Source organism: Saimiri boliviensis, chromosome 1, assembly GCF_048565385.1.
Source record: "Saimiri boliviensis isolate mSaiBol1 chromosome 1, mSaiBol1.pri, whole genome shotgun sequence".
In the NCBI taxonomy this organism is placed as follows: domain Eukaryota; kingdom Metazoa; phylum Chordata; class Mammalia; order Primates; family Cebidae; genus Saimiri; species Saimiri boliviensis.
Genome location: NC_133449.1, coordinates 265,888,621 through 265,910,121, shown reverse-complemented (window position 1 = coordinate 265,910,121; position 21,501 = coordinate 265,888,621). Strand labels below are relative to the sequence as shown.

General features: G+C 40.7%; 1 protein-coding gene across 1 annotated transcript in view; it reads left to right on the top strand.

The window, feature by feature from the left end:
• Positions 1-21,501, top strand: part of SLC1A3 (solute carrier family 1 member 3) — an 81,549-nt gene that overhangs the window by 9,401 nt on the left and 50,647 nt on the right. The window contains exon 3 of the mRNA XM_003925918.4: positions 15,126-15,263. Within this exon, the coding sequence (XP_003925967.1) occupies positions 15,126-15,263 (138 nt within the window). The remainder of the gene's footprint in view (positions 1-15,125; positions 15,264-21,501) is intronic.

The window sequence follows — 21,501 nt, the reverse complement described above, 5'->3', positions numbered from 1 at the left end:
AGACTTATATCCCAGTTCTGCTATGCACAAGCCGTGCCACCTTAAATGATTTCCTTAAATGCTTGCCAGGTAAAGTATCCACAGATACTGTAAACTTCGCATGTTTTATTTACCTCTCTGATATGGCTTCGAGCTGTCATATGCACTGATTTGATGATGCTGATCTGCCAGAGAACTATAAGACCCTAGCATTTGGGGAGGATGAGGGGCAGAGATGAGAGAAGATATTCACCTGGTTTTGGTTTAGAAGTGGTTTCTATTTCCTTAGCTAGAGAAGAGAGCTAAGAGAGTTGTGGGAAGAGCCTTAATAGTTGTAAAGAGCTTTTAGATGCAGAAATGAGAGCCTCAGAGTAAGTGATACCATCATTATCTGTCCCTTACCTGTCTCTCCTGACTCCTGAACAGAACCAGAAAGTAATCCCCAGGCAGCTGTTATCACGGTAGACTACTCAGTGGAGGGGGCGCCTCTCTCAGAAAAATGAAGAGGTGCTAAGAAATGTTTTTAATAAGTATTGCGATATGCTCAATAGTGAATTCGTTATTCGCACTCCTCGGGGCCAATCTGAGTGTTCACCGCCTCCCTGGTTTCTTCTTTCCTCCAGCGCTGTGGGGTCTGCTGTCCGTTAACTGCCACTCTGATCAGACTGGGGTTGGCGGGAACCCTGGGAGAACTATGGCTGGTTTCCAAGAGAGTTAGGAAAGGTTGTTTTGAAGCAGTGGGTAGAAGTCTTAATGTTGTTCTCCGGATTCTGTTTTGCTCTTTTTCTTCTTGTTAATTCAGATACTGAGGAAACAGAGCAGGCAATTTCAAATTTCTCTTTCAAGTAGGTAATCAAATAAACAAGTGTGTTCAGAACAATTCATCTGCAGCAATAATATCTTTCATTTCGGTGGTGTTGCAGTTTACAAAGCACTTTCTGTTGCACTCTCTGCAGCATATAAGCTAAGGCCAGGCCACCCTCCTTCTGATTTGTATCTGCAGATGTCTGGGATGCAGCTAAGAAAGCACTGAGAGTCTAAAGGTCCTGGGTACAGGCCTGGCCCTACCGTCAACTAACTTGACTTTTGATGTAAGACAAATCTCTGGGTCTCATTTTCTCATCGGCAAAGTAAGTTGGGACTAATGTCTGCTTCCAGCTCCAAAATCCTATCATTTTAAGTGTAGTTTATCTTCCTCTAAAGTATCAGAATATGTGGAATAATGCAGAGGTACTTTGTTTTGTTTTGTACCATTGCTAGATCTTTTTCCTAGACAACCCATTCTCACTACTCTCTCCAGCCTAACAAATAGCCAGCCCCCTTCTCCTTTGATCTCTTGAGGGCCCCTGACTCTGGGTCTGATAATCAGCGTTTTCTAACCAGTGTTTGAGAACACCGTGAGGGCACATTTAGCAAGAGCCCCCTCTGCCCTTTAGTCTCTGCCCGTCTCTCATAAACTGGGGGAAGAAAACCGTAGGCTTTTGTTTTTGCTACAGAATAAATAAGATTGTGAAGAACCTAACCCATTTAGAGGAGGCAGCCAGAGTTTAACTGCTGTCTTTTCGAAGTTGTACGTTCCAGGTACTTGATATTTATGGAACACCGGGATACTGTCATTCATCAAGTATTTGCTGGCAGCTAGGTGAGCTGCATCATTGCTGGTAGCTGAGAGAACACACAGCGCTTGAGTGCACGAAGTTTAGTGACTATACTCACTGAGCATAAAAATGATGAGTTTTATGTCAAGCTTCAGTGCTCTCAAGATTGTCTAGAGCATACTCCCTAGGCCGAGAATATTCACATCACTATGCGCTGTCAAGAGATGTGCTCAAGAGAGTTTGAAAGCAAAAAGAGAAGGATAAAAGGCTCAAAGAGGTTTAGATAAAGAAAGATATACTCGGGATGAATTAAGGGAGGCAATCCCTTTTCCCCTTTGTATAACTTATCAAAGATTGGAGGGTAAATTTAGGAGGAACAAACTGAAAGGCACAACCAAGTTTTGAATTTCAAGACGGAGTTTCTGTCTCCAGAGAGGACAACTCCATTCTTCCTGTCCTCAGAGAGACTTCTCTAGTTCTCCAGCAGTGTTTCCAGGCTGCAAACTGCTGCTGCTTCACAGAGAGAAAACAGTGGACTGTCAGTGAGAGACTGCTTATTCAGAACTTTCTATGATGAGGCTCGTTTATCCCTAATGAGAGTAGGGATAAAAATACACCCTGCAAAGATGGTCCCTTCTTTTATACACATTGCATTACTTGAAATTTCATCTTTCAAGCAGATAACACAAAACCCTGGGTTTCTTGTGCTTGTCTAGAAGCTTGCTGGTATCTCCAGCTACTTGATGAATGTAAAGAGAAACATCAAGAAGGAAATTATGATTCTGTCAAGAGACTGCCTGTGACAAAAGTAGTTAGGATTTTATTCAGTTTTTTATTTATTTTTGTTTTCTGAGATTTGTACTTTTAGGCAAATGAAGTATGTAAGCAAACCTGAGATTCAGCAAACTTCAGGGCCCTGTATGTTCTGACATTGCAATGCTTTTCACGAGATGATGGGTGATGAGGAGCTTGTCATCTTTGCTGAGTGGTTTCAGTTTTCCCGTACTTAACAGCTCCAAGGGCTCATTGGTTGAAGCAACACATGAGCCCATATTGATTTGAGTTCAAAGTTTTTTCAGATCTATTTCCTTGTCTCCAAAAAAAAGAAAGTGATTTGCTCAGAAAGTGATCTACTCACTATAAATCTGAGCATAATTAGTGACTTTCCTCTCCATGGCCCAAGCTAAAGAAACTTTAATCGTTAAAGCGATTAAAGAGGATTGAGGAGAAATCAATCCAGACCCAAAGCGACTTTTTAGAAAGACGCAGGCATCCAGCAGAAATATTGCAGAAAAGAATCCAGTAAGATTGAAAAAGAGAGAGAGAGAAAGGTTGTGGGCCTTTTTCTTTTTCTTTTTTTTTTCTTTTTTTTTTTTTTTTTTTTTTTGCTTATTTTATTTTACTTACGCAGTAAATAAATTTGCATAGTCCAAAATCAAAAAGTACAAAAGCTTATAAAAAGGAAGTATCTCATTGACTCCTGCCCCCCAGGGTTCTAGTTTACCTTTTGTCTGTGTCTCATGCCTTTGAAGTCATTTTATGACTATAAAAATAAATACATATTCCTTTTTAAACTCTTTGCATACAAATAATAGCATAATGTGCATAGACCATTTTTCACCTTGCTTTCTTCACTTTACAGTATACCTTGGATGTTATTCCTTGGCACATTGACAGATCCCTCTTTCTTGGAGCTACATTGCATGGGTGAACTATAATTTATTTAAGCAATTACTACTTGAGGGACACTTAGGCTGTTTCCAGTCTATAGACATTTTTATTTTAAAATGGTGTAATGAATGATCTTTCACCCATGTATCTGTGGGATACAAACCCAGAAGTGAAACTGTTGGGTCTGAAGAGATAGGTATTTGTGATGTTGGTTAAGTATTGCTAATCTGTACCTCATAGAATTTGTAGTCATTGCTCTTCTAAATTGCGGTATTTAAAAAAGAGCCTCGGTACTGCTTCTGCCAAATATAAGCATGAGTGGACTTTGCAGTTTGTGCAGACTCTGCAGACAAACTGAGGAAACTAAGGAAATCAGTGCATTGGAAACTGCAATTTCAGGATAGAAGCAAATCGATGCAGGATCTCCCTGCTTCCAAAGCCCAAATTTAATCCAGGCGCAATACTCAAAGCTTTAATTTGTATGTTACCTTCAACTTTTGAAGCATTTTCACACCCCTTACCATCTACAATCTTCACAATAAACTGTAAAACAGATGGACTAGGATTTCAGTTTTTATTCCTCCAATGTAAGCCCTTGCCTCCTACAACCAATTTAACAGAAGTTTAGAAAGTGAAACATTTGAGTGATGTGTCAAGGGCACTTAGAAATAAGAGATCACCAGAAATAAGATGATAGAAGCTAGGACCACCCCGCTCTCAGGCTAACCCTGGCTCTCTTAGGTACAGTCTTAGGGGATGCAACCTGTCCATAAATAATTCCCCAGCATACTGGTGCTTACAGTCTGAGCACAAATGGATCTCGACCGGGCTCTAGGGCAGAACATAAAATCAGGAGACAGGAGCAAACTTGACTGTTCTTGCTGCACAGAGACATATCAGTTAGTAGAACAGAGGCTCTGAAAGAGCAGAAGAGGAATAGATGGACATGGGAGCGCCCTTGCTGTGCACCAACGTATAACACACAAAAGGCACAAGGGGAATCTTGGCAAATTTTAAATCTATTTCATTCCCATTTTCTACTCACTCATAACAATATTTTTTTTTCACAAGAGGAAGGCAACAAGTCCTGATTTTAATTGCTATTTCTGAAATAGAAGATTTTTTAAAAATAACAATGGCTTGGACATTTGGAATACCTGTAGGATTACTAAATTAGGTAAATTAAATTACCACTTCTCATAGCCTTTTTCGATGCCGTTTTGGAAGACAGCACCAGGCCTTTCTTAGAACTCCAAGGTTCTTCTGATGCAATTGTCTCTAAGAGTCACATGCTGTGTGCACATAAGTCTGTGTCTTCACTCTACTTGGTCCTCAGCCACCCATGCTGGCTCATCTGGGCACTCCTGGTGAAACAAGGCTGAGGCAGGTATTTCCTACTTTCAGCAGCAGGAAACACCAAGGGACAGAAGAATGAGCCAGGCCAAGGCCCAAATCTCCCAAGGATGTGGGAATAGAGGAGTGGGGGAGGGTTGCTAGGTTGCCTCCAACACTGAGTAGGTTCTCACCAGGAAATGCCTGCAAGTTTGACAGAAACAAAAGTCCAGGGACCAGCAGAACTCTTACCCAGGTAAATTCACCATTATGGCTTTGTCTTCTTCATGAAAATAAGCTAATGCACCCTGGTGCAGTGGTTCACTCCTGTAATACCGGCAACTCAGGGAGTTAAGGCAGGAGGATCACTTGAGGCCAGGAGTTTGAGACCAGCCTGGGCAACATAGCAAGACCCTGTCTCTAAAATTTTTTTTTAAATTAGCCAGGTGGGTGTGGTGGCATGCACCTGTAGTCCTTGCTACTCAGAAGGCTGAGGCAGGAACATCGCTTGAGGCCAGGAGTTCGAGGTGAGCCTGAGCAACCAAGTAAGACACTATCTCTAACAATAATGAAAATAAGTGAATGGAAATTTATGTTCACCAACTTCAACAAGCTGGCATGAGACAGGCTTATGATTTCTCCAAATTGGGCCAATTCCTGAAATAGAAATTTGTATTTGATTCCTCAAATAATTATTGCGTAACTGCCATGATAATTGTAATGGCTAAACTGCCAAAGTATTTTATGGCTCCTTAAATGCTCTCATGTGTATTATCAAGGAGTTTAGAATTCATTAGCAGAAACAAGATTATAAGCAGCTAAGATTTATAATGCTTTTGATATGCATGGTTCTTCTAAACTCAGAACTTAAAGTTCAAGAGGATCTTAGATACCATCGTTCCAATTGATCTCTTTTGCAGATTTTTTTTAAAAAAGAAAAAATGCCTAAAGAGATTATGTGATTTGAAGATATGGAAACCAGAAGGCCTAAGCTTGTAACCCCATCCTCTCATGTCACCTACTGCAGCACAACCTTGGGCAGGTGGGTTATTCTTTCTAGGCCTCAATCTTTTCATTAAGGAGATACTTATATTAAATCCTACCAGTTTGATGTGAAGATTAAATCATTCACATAAAGCATCTCCTACCCTAAGTTACTGACAGAAAATCGGGCCCAGAGTGGTTTTTCTACAGTATCACACTTACTCTCCCTTCTGCTAAAAAAAAACCCACCTTTGGAGCAAATTTGGGATCCAGAGCTATCACTCCTCATTTGTGAAGTTAGAAAGCTAAGCCCGTGAGAAGTCATAATTCAGTCAAGGTCTAGTCCCACAGACCATGAGAGCAAAATCACACGGTTTTGTACAGAGGGGATATTCCTTGGGGCAGGCTACTATGCTCAGGAAGTGCAGTAGAAAATCAGATTTACTAAGGAGCATAGGACAAAGATTCCTGCATTCAGGAAGTATGCTCAACACCATCTGGGGGCCAGGCACTGTAGATCTTGCTCATCTGAAAGAAAATAATTCATGTTTATTCATTCGTTCAACAACATATTAAGCACCTACTGTGTGCTGGGAACTGTTTGAGGGGATGGATATAGGTCAGTGAACAAAACTGACCAAAAATTCCCCCCCCCCCAAAATCCTAACTTTGTAGAGCTTACATTTAGCAGGCATAGACAATAATAAACAACAAGCATAATAAACTAGAAAATTATACTGTATTTGGAAGATGATAGGAACTATCAAAACAAAGCCAGCAAGAGAGAAGAAAGTTTGGGGTAGACCTCATTCAGAAGGTGACATTTGAACTAGGTCTTTTTCTTTTCTTTTCTTTTCTTTTTTCTTTTCAAGACAAGGTCTCACTCTGTCACCCAGGCTGGAGTGCAGTGGTACTATCTCAGCCCACTGCAACCTCTGCCTTTCGTGTTCAAGTGATTCTCCTGCTTCAGCCTCATGAATAGCTGGGACCACAGGTGTACGCCACCACATCTGGCTAATTTTTGTATTTTTAGTAGAGACAGGGTTTTGCCATGTTGGCCAGGCTGGTCTCCAGTGCTTGACCTCAAGTGATCTGCCCTCTCTGGCCTCCCAAAATGCTGGGGTTACAGGATTGAGTCACTGCACCTGGCTGAGCTAAGTCTTAAAGGAGGTAAACTTTGTCACTATGTGGGAACGGTGTTTTAGGCAGAAGGAAGAGCCAGCGCAAGGACCAGAAAGGGGGATCATGTCTAAGGTAATGGAGAAATGACAAGGAGGCAAGTGTGGAAACAGGTGAGAGGGAGCGGAGTAGGAGATTGATTCTGAGGCAAGGTGGATCTAGGGAGGCTGGCCAGGAGAAGCCGTTGATTGCATGGCCTTGGGCTTTGACTCTACATGAGAGGAGAAGTCAGTGGAATGAGTAGGGGAGTGAGATCCTGACCTAGGTCTCAGTGTTCTTTTGGGAATAGGCTGGAGAGAGGTGAAGTGGAGGCAGAGAAACCAGTTAGAAGTCAACTGCAGTAGGCCAGCCAATAAGGAGAGTGACTTTTTAATCTTGGAAACGTCTTCATTTACAAATTAGAAAAAAAGTATTGAAGCACAGAAGGCAATAGACTTATTTATCCAGGGTCACATGAGGAGTAAGGGCAGGGCTAGGACTAGAATCCTACATCATCTGTTCTTTAAACATTTGTAGAGCATCTTCTCTATGAAGATAGAAACAGGCTGGTAAAGAGGCCCAGAGAACTTTGCATGTTAGATTGACCCCTAACTGCCACATATAGCTCACTTGTCAAGTGTGGGTGGGACTTATTACTTCTAACTAACAGAATGTGGCAGAGGTGATAGGATGACACTCCTGTGATTATATGACAATTGTACATTAAATTATTGTAAACTTGAGACAAATTAGTGCAAGTTTGGTTTTTGTGTTGCTACTTAAATGGAAAGATTCTAACTGTGAAATAGCAACATTTTTGTCATGTAAAACCAGTGAGTGGTGTACTGTCAACAAAAATATTTGATGCTATGATTTTCCTTGAGCCATTAAAGCAGACATCATGGTCTCCCTTCTGGCTAAAGATCTGCAGGATGAGGTTTTTCTGGGCAATGGGTACAAATGTCTTCTGGCCTTCCTGCAGCACTAATGCTCAAAGAGCTGGCTGGCTCATCTTGGTCAGGCACTTGGTAGTTTTCTTGTGGTTGGCCTCAGAATGCTAGGTCTTTCTGTCAAGATCATTGCCTCCATTGCTTTGAGATTTCCTTTTGACATTTGAGCTCCTTTGGAGCACTACCTCTTTTTTTTGGGAAGATTTTGCATAGTAATAACTCTTAGAAGGCTGCCAAGTTGTTCATGACAAAGTTTGCAGTTAGAGGAGCTACGTTAGTAAAATTTTACTCTTTCAAACTCCCAAAAATTAAGTAGTGTGATTTGGTCTAAATTTTACTTCAAACTATGCCTCATCCTTTCACTCTTAAATATTTTCTGGCACCTTAATATTTTCATTAGTTTTATCAGATTAAAAGGGGATCAAATTCTTAAAGTAGGTCTTTAGCTTTTAACTTATTGTGTGTTTGGTCTTAAAAAGCAAACCTATGATGTGTTCTTTCTGAGGCTCCTGTGTACACATTGTGTCTTAGTTTAGAAAGTGAGATGATATTTAATCTTCCAAAGAAGCATTTGTTGTTATAGACTTCCCAGAGAAAACAAGGAACCCTAGAAGGACTCCTTTCTTGAACTTTCTACATTAACAAAAAGAAAGTATTTAAGCAAAAGTGCGACTTTGTTGATAGCATTTATCCAGCACCGTTAATTCTGATCACCTTAAACATTCTAGTCAAGATATTTTCTAGATTATAGAAATCTTGTTAAGATACTAACACTGGAGTAAAACAGAAATCTTAATTCATATTGTTAACCAGGGGTACACGATCTGAATATTACTCATGACATCCATATATTGTATAACATCACCTAGATGCAAACTTTGCAAAATTTGTTTGAGCTCTAACAAATCCTGCTAGGAAGTTATTTTTATTTTCATTGCTATTTTTGCAGAGTAATCTATAATAAAGGACTTGTTCTTTAGCACTGAGGATCTGGTGGCCGTAAAGCTTTTTGTTGGCTGTGGGACCATTAATCGATGTGTTTCAAATAAGTGACCACTAATGGAGCTCAGTTTTGCAAAGGGTGAGCTGCTTTACCGCAGAGAAAGACTGGTCGCGCTACCTCTCCTTGGTTGGAAGGTCAGAGCGAAGAGAGCTCTGAGAAGTCTATGCATCAGACTGTGTTTTCAGGAAGGCTTTTTCATTGCTGGGCTAGAATGTAATCAGGAACCAGAACTGCTTACCAAGAAAAGCAGCCTTCGTATACACAGCATTTCTCTTGATTTGGTGCTGATAGCTGGCTGACCCTACCTCCGGCTTCACCTCTAACGTGGCTTGTAGAAGCAGAAAGCTGATGAAAAATGATGCTTGTTTATTTATTCAGCAATGAGTTGAGAACAGCTAGCTGTTGACTTTGTTAAGTAAAATCAACAAAACTTTTCCCCAACTTAAGCTCTAGATTTAGTTAATCTCATTCAAAATAGATGAAAAAGTAGGCAAAATATTGTGTACCCACTTAGGCTCCTTCAGTCAGTACCATGGTTGCTGAGAGGCTGTGAGGACAGTAGAGTGGGTGAGTCTGGACCCTGGAGTTGGACAGTGTGGGTGTCAGGCCCACCTCAGCCACGCCATAGACTTGGGTGAGCACGTGACCCCTCTTTAAGCCTACTGTGGCACCAGCCTGCCAGCTGTGTGGTTTTGGCAATTTACATGCCCGTTCAATGACTCTGATTCCTCATCTGTGAGGTGTGGATAATAATAATAGTCCTGGCCTCGATGCAATGTTTGAGGCAATGTGCTTGCCAGGACTTGGCATCTGCCACGTGGTCAATGTCTAGGAGCTGTTACTGTTAAGGACACAAATGTTGACACGGGTCTTCATCAAATTCTTCATTAAATGTCCTTTTCACGTTATTACTGATGGCTTCTAGTGATTGAAAATATGTGCAGTGGAGGGAAAGGCAGACTATTTCAATTAATAAACTTTACGTAAATTTATTTAAATCATAAAAAGAGATTTGGAATAGGTATTTTTGAAAGTGGCTCTGCCACTTTTGAGATCCTCAACAAGTAAGAAGACCTGTAAAGGGTTCCAAGTTGTGCTGGGTGCTTGCAGGACATGTCTAGGAGATCCAAGGTTATTCCTCCAGGTCATGTACCATGTAGGAGTTCAAGATGCTAAAGACCCAGGAGCCAGACTCATTTGAGAACTATACTCAGGCCCAGGCTACAAGGACGTATTTGTGTTTGAGAGGCATTAAAAGAGTAGTGGAAAGGGCACTGGGCTTTGTTTAGAACCCTGAGTCAACCACTTGTGAGAACTATAAGTTTGAGAAAGTTAACTGACTTCTGAGCATCAGTTTATTAATCTTTAAAATAGATACAAGGCCTGGCACAGTGGCTCACGCCTGTAATCTCAGCACTTTGGGAGGCCGAGGCAGGTGGATCACATGAGGTCAGGAGTTTGAGACCAGCCTGGCCAACAAGGCGAAACCCTGTCTCAACTAAAAATACAAAAATTAGCTGGGCCTGTTGGCTCATGCCTGTAATTACAGCTACTCAGGAGGCTGAGGCATGAGAGTTGCATAACCCAGGAGGTGGAGGTTTCAGTGAGCCAAGATCTTGCCACTGTACTCCAACTTGGGTGATAAGAATAAGACTCTATCTCAAAAAAGAAAACAAAATAAAATAGATACAATAGTATCTACCTCGGGGCCGGGCGCGGTGGCTCAAGCCTGTAATCCCAGCACTTTGGGAGGCCGAGGCGGGTGGATCACGAGGTCGAGAGATCGAGACCATCCTGGTCAACATGGTGAAACCCCGTCTCTACTAAAAATACAAAAAACTAGCTGGGCATGGTGGCACGTGCCTGTAATCCCAGCTACTCAGGAGGCTGAGGCAGGAGAATTGCCTGAGCCCAGGAGGCGGAGGTTGCCGTGAGCCGAGATCGCGCCATTCCACTCCAGCCTGGGTAACAAGAGCAAAACTCCGTCTCAAAAAAAAAAAAAAAAAAAAAAAAAAAAAAAAAAAAAAGTATCTACCTCATAAAGTTGTGATAAGGGTTAAACACCACCATTAACACATAGTAAGAGCTCAATATGCATTCCTCTTTCCCAATGTAATCTCATCTTTTTCAAGAGTAGAAATAGGCTGCCTGGTAATCCCAGAGATAGTAAACCAACCAAAGCATAGTCAGAGACAAAAACGATTCAAAATGTGTCTGAATCTACTATCACTCTAAATAACACTTCTCTTCAAAACTTTTGACTTGAAACTATCCCTTATAAATAAATGATGTCTCCTCTCTACAGAGAAGAGATGTCCTACAGTAGAGAAATAATGTCCTCCTACTATAGAGAAGAGCTTTTAGACAACGTAGGTGTTGTATTGAGGAATGTAAAGAAATAGAGACACATCCCAGAATAGCTAATTACGGGACTGTGCTTCCCAGCAAGACCAGCTTTTTGACTGTAAGGAGAGAAACACACAAAATATCATTACTTCTTGAGACTTTGCTTTCCTGACTGTCTTGTGTTGTTCTGTTAGACATCTGTTAGGCAGGTAATGGACTCTGTCATTCATACATTGCTCAGAATTCATCCATGGTGCTGGCTTATTTTCCCTCCTAACACCTAAATAAAAATTGGTTGCACTGAGTAAGTGCAGGACTTGATGGGGTAAAAGGAGAGAAGGTAGTGGAACACCCAAGTAGAGGAAGAGGCCGTATACACAGCCAGTGTCATTGTACCAGTGGGAGTAGAGATAGTGTAGGCACAGGTAAGACTCCGGGAGATGAGTTCAAGTGCACCTAATATTTAGAAAAATTGCTTCCTTCATCAGCACTCATTTGACTCTTGCTCCTAGAGACTATGTCATTAGCAGACCAGCTATTCTATCAATTATTTATATATTATAAATAAGAGAAGTTTTTCGGACTAGACAGGATCCTGTCTACCCTTGGAAATATTACTGTGTGTAAGCAAGTACATTTCTAACAACGAACAGCCAACTTGAACACGAATTTGTAAAACCAAGCCTGGTCTTCAACTGTTGTTTGAAGAATATCTAAAATGCCTCTAACAGCTTGATATGTTCAAATTCCAGATGACCAAAATGAGCCCCTTGTTTACTATGCACATGTTTTGTTATAATTGAATGTCAAGTGTTTAAATGCATTTAAATGAAGATCAGAAAACACATAATCAATTCTAGTTAAATTAATTTGATTGGGCTGGGTGAGGTGGCTCACGCCTGTAATCCCAGCACTTTTGGAGGCTAAGGCAGGTGGATCAGGATTCAAGACCAGCCTGACTAATATGGTGAAACCCCATCTCTACTAAAAATATGAAAATTAGCCAGGCGTAGTGACACATGTCTGTAGTCCCAGCTACTTCAGGAGGCTGAGGCAGGAGAATCGCTTGAACCTGGGACAGATATAACCAAATTCTTTATTAATTCCTGTATATTATAGATGCTGCTACGTTAAATAACTCACATTGTAAATCAGAATTAAATGTCTTACCCCAGATTGAGTTTCAGGAAGACTGAAAGTTAAATATTTTGAAAGAAAAAAAGCAAAAAAAGAAAGAAAAATGAACTTAAGTTCTATCAAACTTGAGAGGGGGTAGGGAAATTAAAATGTGTAAACTCATGAAGAAATTACCTAATAAAAAAGGTGCACAAACATAATGTTACAAAAATGCAAAATACCTTTACATGTCTAATGTAATAATATAAGGCAAACAAACCAGAAAAATAGTTATAGCAAGTATTTTATACATAGGCAAAGGGCAATTATCTTTATTATATAAAATACTCTACCCAATATTTACACACACGCACACACACACGTACATAGACTCTTAAATGATTAGGATCTAATAGAAGCTGGGAGAAAATACGATTAGGAAAAATAATCAACATCATTAGATGTTAAGTAAATACAAAAGAAAACAAAATATATACTATTAACTCATTACATTAGCAAATTTTGCTTGTTTTAACATCTTTTTATGATAATACTCTGCTCCTGGGGGTGCAGAAATAAAGCCTCATTCACTAGTGGAGCGGAGCATTAAGCTTTCTGGCCAACCCGCGCAGAAAGCAATTTGGTAATATGGACTAAGGTAGTCATATCCTTTGAGGTATTGGTTCCCTTTCTCTAAAACTACATTTAAAAAAAATTCCCAGATGTAAAATAGCCTTCGTATATTCATCATAACGTTCTTCATAAAAGTGAAAACTGCCAAGCAACCTAAGTGTTCAATAACAGAACAAGGACTAAGTAAAGCCTGTTGATACAGTGAATGAATCTGGTATCAGGAGACCTAAAAGTGATGTTTATGGTGGCGGTATATGGAAAAGCATACTCCGTGTGATTTCCGTGTGTTTAACTGTGTATTGGAACATTCTGGAAAGAACTCAACTGATGCACTAAGTGGTTGCCTTTGCTTTACAGGAGAAGAGGAAACACATAAAAGGGTTAAGAACCTGGGATTTGGGTCCAAACTGCCTATGTTTAAATCCTAGCTCTGCTACTTGAGTATATTTGACTTTGAACAAGTTTTAAGTTTACTGTGATTAGGTTTCTCCCTCAGTAAGTTGGTGGTAAAATAGATAACAACCCACCTCCTGGAGTTGTTGCAAGGATTAAATTTGCTAACCTAGGTAACGCCTGGCATATAGCAAGAGCTCGTTCAGCATTCATTATTTGCTGTTTATTTCAGCGATAGAACCAATACGGGCAGGTTTTTGCCCCATCTTTCTGCATTTTCCAAATCGACTTTCTCTCTTAACCGTATTACTGTTGCGTTGGAAAAAAACAATAAACATTTTCCTGAAGACCCTGAGAACTGGGTCAGCTGGGGTTTTTTTAGCCACATAGATTCAGATTCTTAATAGAATATCACAGTATAGAGGAAAAAAAAAAAAAAATAGATTCTTCATGGTTGCTGAGACCCAAGAATTGAAATGGGAGTTGCAGTGACAATTCAGATGAACTTTGTGTCCCATTTCATAAAAAGTTAAGATAGTTCAGTTTCGGTAGAAGGCTTCTTGCCTCCTCTGGAGGAGCTGTGCCAACCCAGTATTATTCCTGCCTCCCCTACCACCCCACTACCCCCAGCCTTCAGCTCCTAGTTAACTCAGTGCTGGGCATGCTATTTTCTCTATAACTTAAATCAACCTTTTTAAAAACTGGAATCACTTGTTTCAGTAATAAGAGCAAGGCAAGAACTTTAACAACATTGGCATTACTGGCATAAGTAAATTTTCTTTGGCAAAGAAAGTAAATTAGGGAAAGAGGAGAGGGAGTAAATTCACACTTTTGGCCAGGCGCGGTGGCTCAAGCCTGTAATCCCAGCACTTTGGGAGGCCGAGGCGGGTGGATCATGAGGTCAAGAGATCGAGACCATCCTGGTCAACATGGTGAAACACCGTCTCTACTAAAAATACAAAAAATTAGCTGGGCATGGTGGCGCATGCCTGTAATTCCAGCTACTCAGGAGGCTGAGGCAGGAGAATTGACTGAACCCAGGAGGCGGAGGTTGCGGTGAGCCAAGATTGCGCCATTGCACTCCAGCCTGGGTAACAAGGGTGAAACTCCATCTAAAAAAAAAAAAAAAAAAAAAAAAAAAAAATTCACACTTTTATTAACACCAATACAGTTATTAATTTATGAACATTTCAATCATTATCATGCATGATTTGATTTACATGTACATTTCTCATTCTAAGAAGATTGTAAAGTTCCAGTTGTAGAGGGAAAGTTAAGGGGAAAATTGCTTTCTCTTTCCTCTATATTTGCCCATGTTTTCAGGGAAATTTTTGGGTAGAGAAATCTCTGTTCATTTTGGAGTCTTCTCTTGCCAGCAACTAACAAGTCTGTACAATCCAGTTACCAAGGCAATGTCAGGGCCATGCAGACAGAGGGAGAAAATGCGGTGTGAAGACAGGGAGATGATGAAAGTGGATTAACAATGTGAGCAGGAGGGGTTTTTCTAATTGGAAAAAAATAAAATCACACTATCCTTTTAAAATGATTATGCTAGCAATTCTAACATCTGTTGTTATAAAGGAACTTAATTAAAATAAAGCCTTTTTTCTATATCACCTGTTCGTGAATACTTGTTTCCTAATTATGCCCCAATCTTTGTAACTCTGTATTGAGCCACGTCAGAATGAGTTCCACTGCATTCAGGTTAGATCAAGGGATTTTGTTATTTGTTCAAACCAGAAATAGTTTTTTTTCTATAAGTTCTGTTTGAAGCCATGAATTCAGCCAGACCCTCACAGGTAAGGACTGCAAAGACAGATACAGCTCTTGCTCCTAAAGCAGCGCAGATATTTGCTGCTTAAACCAATGCAACCACCAGCCAAATACATGCTCATTTTGCTAGAACTGTTGCTTCTGTTCCAAAAAAGACTCAAGTTTTCTTTTTTTTTTTTTTTCCTTCAGGTACAATCCTTGGATTTGCCCTCCGACCATACAGAATGAGCTACCGGGAAGTCAAGTACTTCTCCTTCCCTGGGGAACTTCTGATGAGGATGTTACAGATGCTGGTCTTACCACTTATCATCTCCAGTCTTGTCACAGGTACCATAAGCAGTTGTTGGTTGGTTTGTTTTTAAGTGTGCTTATTGCAAAAGATTGCTTAGAAAAGCCAATGCTTTAGGTTTCTGCTGGATGCATGCTCTGTTCTAGGAAAAAAAAAAAAAGTCCCTTCAAAATGGTGGAAAGGAGGCTTTAGTAATGCATGAATGATTATAACTCTCGTATTTTACCAATCACAAGAGGAAACGAATTTAAACAGCAACGTAATCTGGACCGCCTCACTGTGAACGAGGTGCCCTGCTAAACACCACACCACCAGCCTTCTCTGACCACAGTGATGTAGTTGACAACAGCGTACAACAGGTCTGTTTTCTCACCCTCTTATCCCACCCAGATAACATCTGGTTGGACAGCCTATTAGCTATTGATGCAAGAATGCTTGTTCTCAGAACCACCAGGACTTGAACGGGAGCCTTCTTGGAAGCCTCATCAAGAGGTAATGCCCACAACACTCACGAACTCTGCTGCCACCAACACTTATCTTTTCCTGGTGTACCCGCATGATTTCATTTCCTTCTCCAGTTGCCTCCCACCCCCATTACCTTTTATGCTGGTGGGAGAAGGGGGAGGGGGCGGGAGATTTCCCTATCTGAATATTTTATCAGTGGACACTTGGATTTTTCCCAAGTGGAAGCTTTGCAGGATAGGATTCTATTTTCTATGACAGTGAGATAATCATTTATTCCTGCATGGGAAAAGGTGAAAGAGTCATTTGTCTATGCGACTGGTGAAAACAGATGGAGCCAAGAAGTTGCAGAAAAATGTTACTGTACATTCCTTCCTGCCCACTCTTCTCTTTCCCCACAGCACATCTCTGACTTGGAGAAGGAATTTCCATAGACACTGCCCCAGCGGGATGATTTCTGGGTTTGTAGATAAAGCCCAGAACTCAGGTATTACTGACCCTATTCTCTTTTCCACTCTTGGCTCACTGTTCCCCTGTTGGGCATACCACTCTGCCTCTATGTGAGCTGCCACTGAGAATCCTTCCTCGTCCCAGGGAGTTCTCAAGGATATTTATACTCTGCTTTCAAGATCTCTGTGTAATGAGAACTTCATAGTACAACTCGAAAGTCATGGAGCAACATTCTATTACATGCCTTGGAGGGCTGGCTATTACTTGGACAGGAACTATGTCAGATTTTTCCTCAATGCCTTGCAGGTCTCTGCTGGTTTCCACTTGTCCAGAGCTTTAAACAAGTGATTGCATGTACACGTGCTTTCATTGAAGAATGAATTGCCCATAAAACAGTCCTGGAGTTGATTTGGTGTACTTGTCTGTGAAGCTGGGATGGTCCATTGCTGACCAGGGGTAATCACAGCAGCTACAATTCTTACCACCAAAGCTATATTCATGCAGACATGAGGGCACATGCTTATTTTATTATCCATATGCTGACATTTTTCTGGAAAACACTCTCTTCATAGAAAGCACTTGTAAGGCAGAACCCACATCTGACACTTTCTGTGGTAGAGCAGAGTCTCTCCTCACCATCCCTGCTGGCCGGGCATCTGGATTGAGTGCCTAAAAGCTTCCTGTACACAAACTGAGGGGTTCTGGATCCTTTATACATTCTCTTCAAGGGTGGAACCGATGTTTAGAGGTTTCTGCTTTCTCTTAACTGTGCTGAAAACCCACTGAGTTACTCTTTAAAAGAGAAAAGCCCTTATGTGATGTAATTAGAGAAGCGTTACTTCCCCTTACTAGCAGTCCCAGTTGACCACCACCTTGGAGTGGAATTTCCTGATGTTTTTTAAATACCTAATAACAAACAACTTTATTGAGGAAATAAGACCTTTGGTTGTGTAATTTTGCAGAAAAAAAAAAAACTATGATGCAATCCCTTTGTATAGCTAAAGAGGAATTTTTGGTCAAAATTTGGAAAAATTGTCAACATTTATAATATTGTCAAAGAGAAGGGAATTATAAGCTGCAAACAACTAATATAAAATGAACTTTTAAAAATGTAACCTAATTGCAAGTTGGGAGTGTTGCCAAATTGGACCATTAAGAGAGTTTTAGCTCTTATCCAGGATTGTGTTAAGACAAAGAGCCTGAGGGGCATAATTTAGTTTGCCCAAGATCTTTTTAAGGTATTAGTCTGAAATGAGTAATTTCCAAATGACACAGTAATTTAGATATTTATGATCAAATGGAATGAATGATTGATTTAATAAGAATGTCCTTTATGGTTTTGAATACAATAGTTCTAACCCAAATGAGGGGATGACCCAGTTGTAATAGGAAGGGAGGAACTTTTACAAATGACACAGACCCCTGGAGGATACCGGGAAATGTTACTGGAGTTATGTTGCCTGGGGAAGAAACAGAGTCAGGCTCCATTATTTTAGAGTGGAAAGGCAACCTCGAATGCCTCCAGTGGCCCAGTGGGTGACATATGTACATGAAGCTGCCCTTTCAGGCTACTTTTTGTTTTCCTATGTTGATAGAGTCATGGGTACAGAGAGATACTTCTCTTCAACAAGAGAAATCAGAGGGACAAGTATGATGATAGGCAGAGAAGGACCCGACTACAGAACAATGTGGCGAAAGGAAGGCAAAGAGACTTGAGGCAAGGCCCAGATCTTCCCAGTTTTCAAAAGTATCCAGAAATCTCAAATTTTTAAAGAACCAGCAGATTTTTGGATACAATTCACAAAACAAAACACTGCAAAGCAAACACGGTACATCTGTAGGCCCATTCCAACCCTCAGGCTACCAGTATTAGAACTCAGGTTTGAATGTCAGTGCTATTCATTACGAGACATGTCCTGCTAACCTTGTGTGCCCATCAAGCTATCTCTGGGTTTCATATGTTGACTCATCCAACCATTGGCAGTCCTGTGCCAAAACTTACCTGAGAATGTGGAATTAGCTACTGAACATCATGTTTACAAAACAAATTGCTATTGAAAAGCCTTTTCTCTCCATCTTCTGGGAATAACTGCATTGTGTAGTAGCCATCCTGGTCTTTTCTGCACCAGAAGGAACACTAGAGTAAGAACTCAGAGGTCACACTCCCATACTAAATATTTCCCAGTGGGAAAATATAGACTTGATGCTCCTCAGTTTAATTGTCCCAGGGTCTGTGTAGACAAAAACTGAAATACATAAAATTATTATTGTATTTCTTGGACTGAGCATTTTATTGTGGAAGATTCTAGAAAACATGCTGTATGACTAAGTGTAGTAAAGCCACATTTAAATTCGGAGACATATAGGTTGTGTTTTTTTACTTGAAACATCCATGTTTTATGAGCTGTGGCTCCATCGCCCTTGTAAGCCATGTTCCCTTTTTCCTGAATTTGAAACTTCAATCTTTCCAAACTTCCCTGGTGTGTATTAGCATTCCAGAGGCTGCCAGAAAGAAGCTGGGAGAACGCCTAATGGCCAGATTTGTACTCAAGTACCTATTTTTTGAACAAGAAGACTATGTCTATGCCAACACACCACACAATAAAATAGGAGTTAGGTGCCAGTTTCTATTGATTTGGCAGGATAGGCAGCCAAACTAGAGATTTCATGCCAGAAATATGAGTTGGTTTGGCTGACTTAGCCTGATTAAACTTACTGGATAATAACTAAATGTCACATCTGGTTGTGCTGTATAGCCATAACTTTTACCTCCTCAGTTCTGAATCTTTTCAGAAAACTAGTGCTTTCTTCTTTTCTCATTCTAAGTGTGCATTCCCCTTCAATCACTTACCTCAGAAGAAATCTTTGGTGTCACCCCAGTTTTCTGGAAGTGGGGAGCACAACTTTTGACAAGCAAGCTCTGTGGAGTTGGGCATAACGTAAGTAAAAGAGGTGAGAGAGGAGTAAAAGCGACAGTGTCTGGGACCTAGGGCAGGACACCTTGGAGGCAGGACTATCAAACGGAGGAAATTTCTCACTTAACAGTCATTCATTCCTTCACAGTTGTTTATTGCACTCTTACTATGTCAGACTCTGGGGATGCATGAAAACAAGGATACAGTCCCCAAGAGGATGTGTATTGGGTGCCGAGGAGAGAGTTTTCCCTCATCCCTTAATTCACACAATACATGTCAGCAGATTCCCATTCCAGTTCCTTCACTAAAAGGAGATAAGACTCATTCTCTGTACTCCCAACAAGAAAGAGACAAGTTGATTTTTAAGACTATGATTTCAAATCTGATTTTCATGTCAAGGCATCTCCATCCTAAAGTCAGCTAATCCAGAATTTTCCATCATAGGTACCACTTTAGTCCCATTTACTTAATATTTTCTTTAAATAAACATACTCTTCTTCCAAAACCTACAATCATTAGCCAAAATGGAAACCTCCTATTGCTTGTTATATGAAGGAGATAAGTAACAATGTTAGGAATTTTAAATTGATATAATTGCCTAACAAAGGCTCTGAGAGCCTAAGACCCCACTCCCCAACTCTTGTAGTGTTTTTAAATGGCAGTACGTGGTGGCTCATGCCTGTAATCCCAGCACTTTAGGAGGCTAAGGCTGGCAGATCACTTGAGGTCAGGCATTTGAGAACAGCCTGGTCAACATAATGAAACTCCATCTCTACTAAAAGTATAAAAATTAGCATGGCGTGGTGGCACGCGCCTGTATTCCCAGCTACTTGGAAGGTTGAGGCACAAGAATCACTTGAACCTAGGAGGCTGAAGTTGCAGTGAGCCAAGACCATGCCACTGCACTCCAGTCTGGGCAAAAAGGCCAGGCTCTGTCTCAAAATAAATAAATAAATAAGAGAGGAAATCAGCAAATGTTAAGAAGATATTAAATACACGTTAGCACCAAAATAAGACTGTCTTTCCTGTAATCCAAGGACTCAAAAGAGAATTGAAAATAATGACTTTCTACTGTGATTTAATATTAATTAAGGAAGGGTTTCCACACCTCCAGAACACTGTACCTACCCCGCTTTGGGAAGCACTCATCTGGTCCAGCCATTCCTGCAGCGCCCCTTCCAAGTGACTGTCCAGCTTCTTCCTAACATTTCCAAGGACAAGAGATCTTTGGAACCTATTTGTCCTTGGAAAAGTCTAATAATACTTTTTTTTAAAATCCAAAATAAAACAAATAAATTCAAAAACCTGAAAAACAAAACACCACACCTGCCTGCCTGGTCCTCCTGTCCACGTGACAAGCTCCATGATGTGTCACATATTATTTGGGCAGCTTCCTTTCAAATCTATAGACCAGTGACTTCACTCGAATGTGGAACTCAATGACTGTTGAAGGCAACAAGCTGGTATCACCCGCAAAGGGCTTTCTTACTTGAGAAAATAACAAGAGTAAAAATAATGAATGTTGTACCTCGAAGTATGGTCCTTTGGCTTCAGAGGACCATACTTCAGTTACAGTAAGGATGAACTAAAGTTTTGTAATTTCATTTAGCACAAGAGAGCTGGACAATTCTTAAATCTTGAGCATCTGAAGGGTTTTCAAGGGCTTCCAAAAAGAGTCAGAATCACTTAAGAGAAATGTAATATCTTAAACTATGCATTGCCACGGCTCTGGGGTATAGCTGAGGCTGTTTGAATACTCTGAGCAATTTGTGGTCAAGAAAAAGAGCTGTAGATTTCACCACCTGCCCCCCCAACACCCACCCCCACATTGTGTTGGAAAAAACTATCTCAGGCAAGGAGTTTCTTTAGGCTTCCCTTTCATTCTCTGTAAAATGTAAGTGATAGGATACCTGTGTCACAAGGTTGTTGTGAGCATTTATGAGCACATAGTATGTGCTCAGTTAGTGGTAGCTGTTGGCGGTAAGAATAGCAGCAAGAGCTGTCCTCTGGCGGTTCCCATTGTATAAATGAAAATTCTAGACCAAGAGGACAGAGCTTCAAGTTAGGGGCATCGAACTGAGGCTCCAGATTCCACAAGTCTCATTTGTCTGTGATCCCTGCAGCAACCACTGTCCTTTTAAGGTAAATTAAAGAAACCATAAAATTAATCCAGTAACAACATGGGAGCCAGCGAGAATTCCTTCCTCATTACTGGAAGGGATAGGTTTCTGCCCTGCAGCATGGAATTCAATTACCCTATCACAGCTGCATAATTCTAAATATTATCATTGGTTATACAACTGCCCCTTCTTTTCTGAGAAACTCAGCCCGAGTGTGTGGCACCCTGGATTCCACGGGGCAGCAAATTCCACATGCTGCACCCATGCTGAGAGCACAGCTTTTCTGGCTGACCAAAACTTGAGGTGGACTGTCTCCTCTCGACACTCAA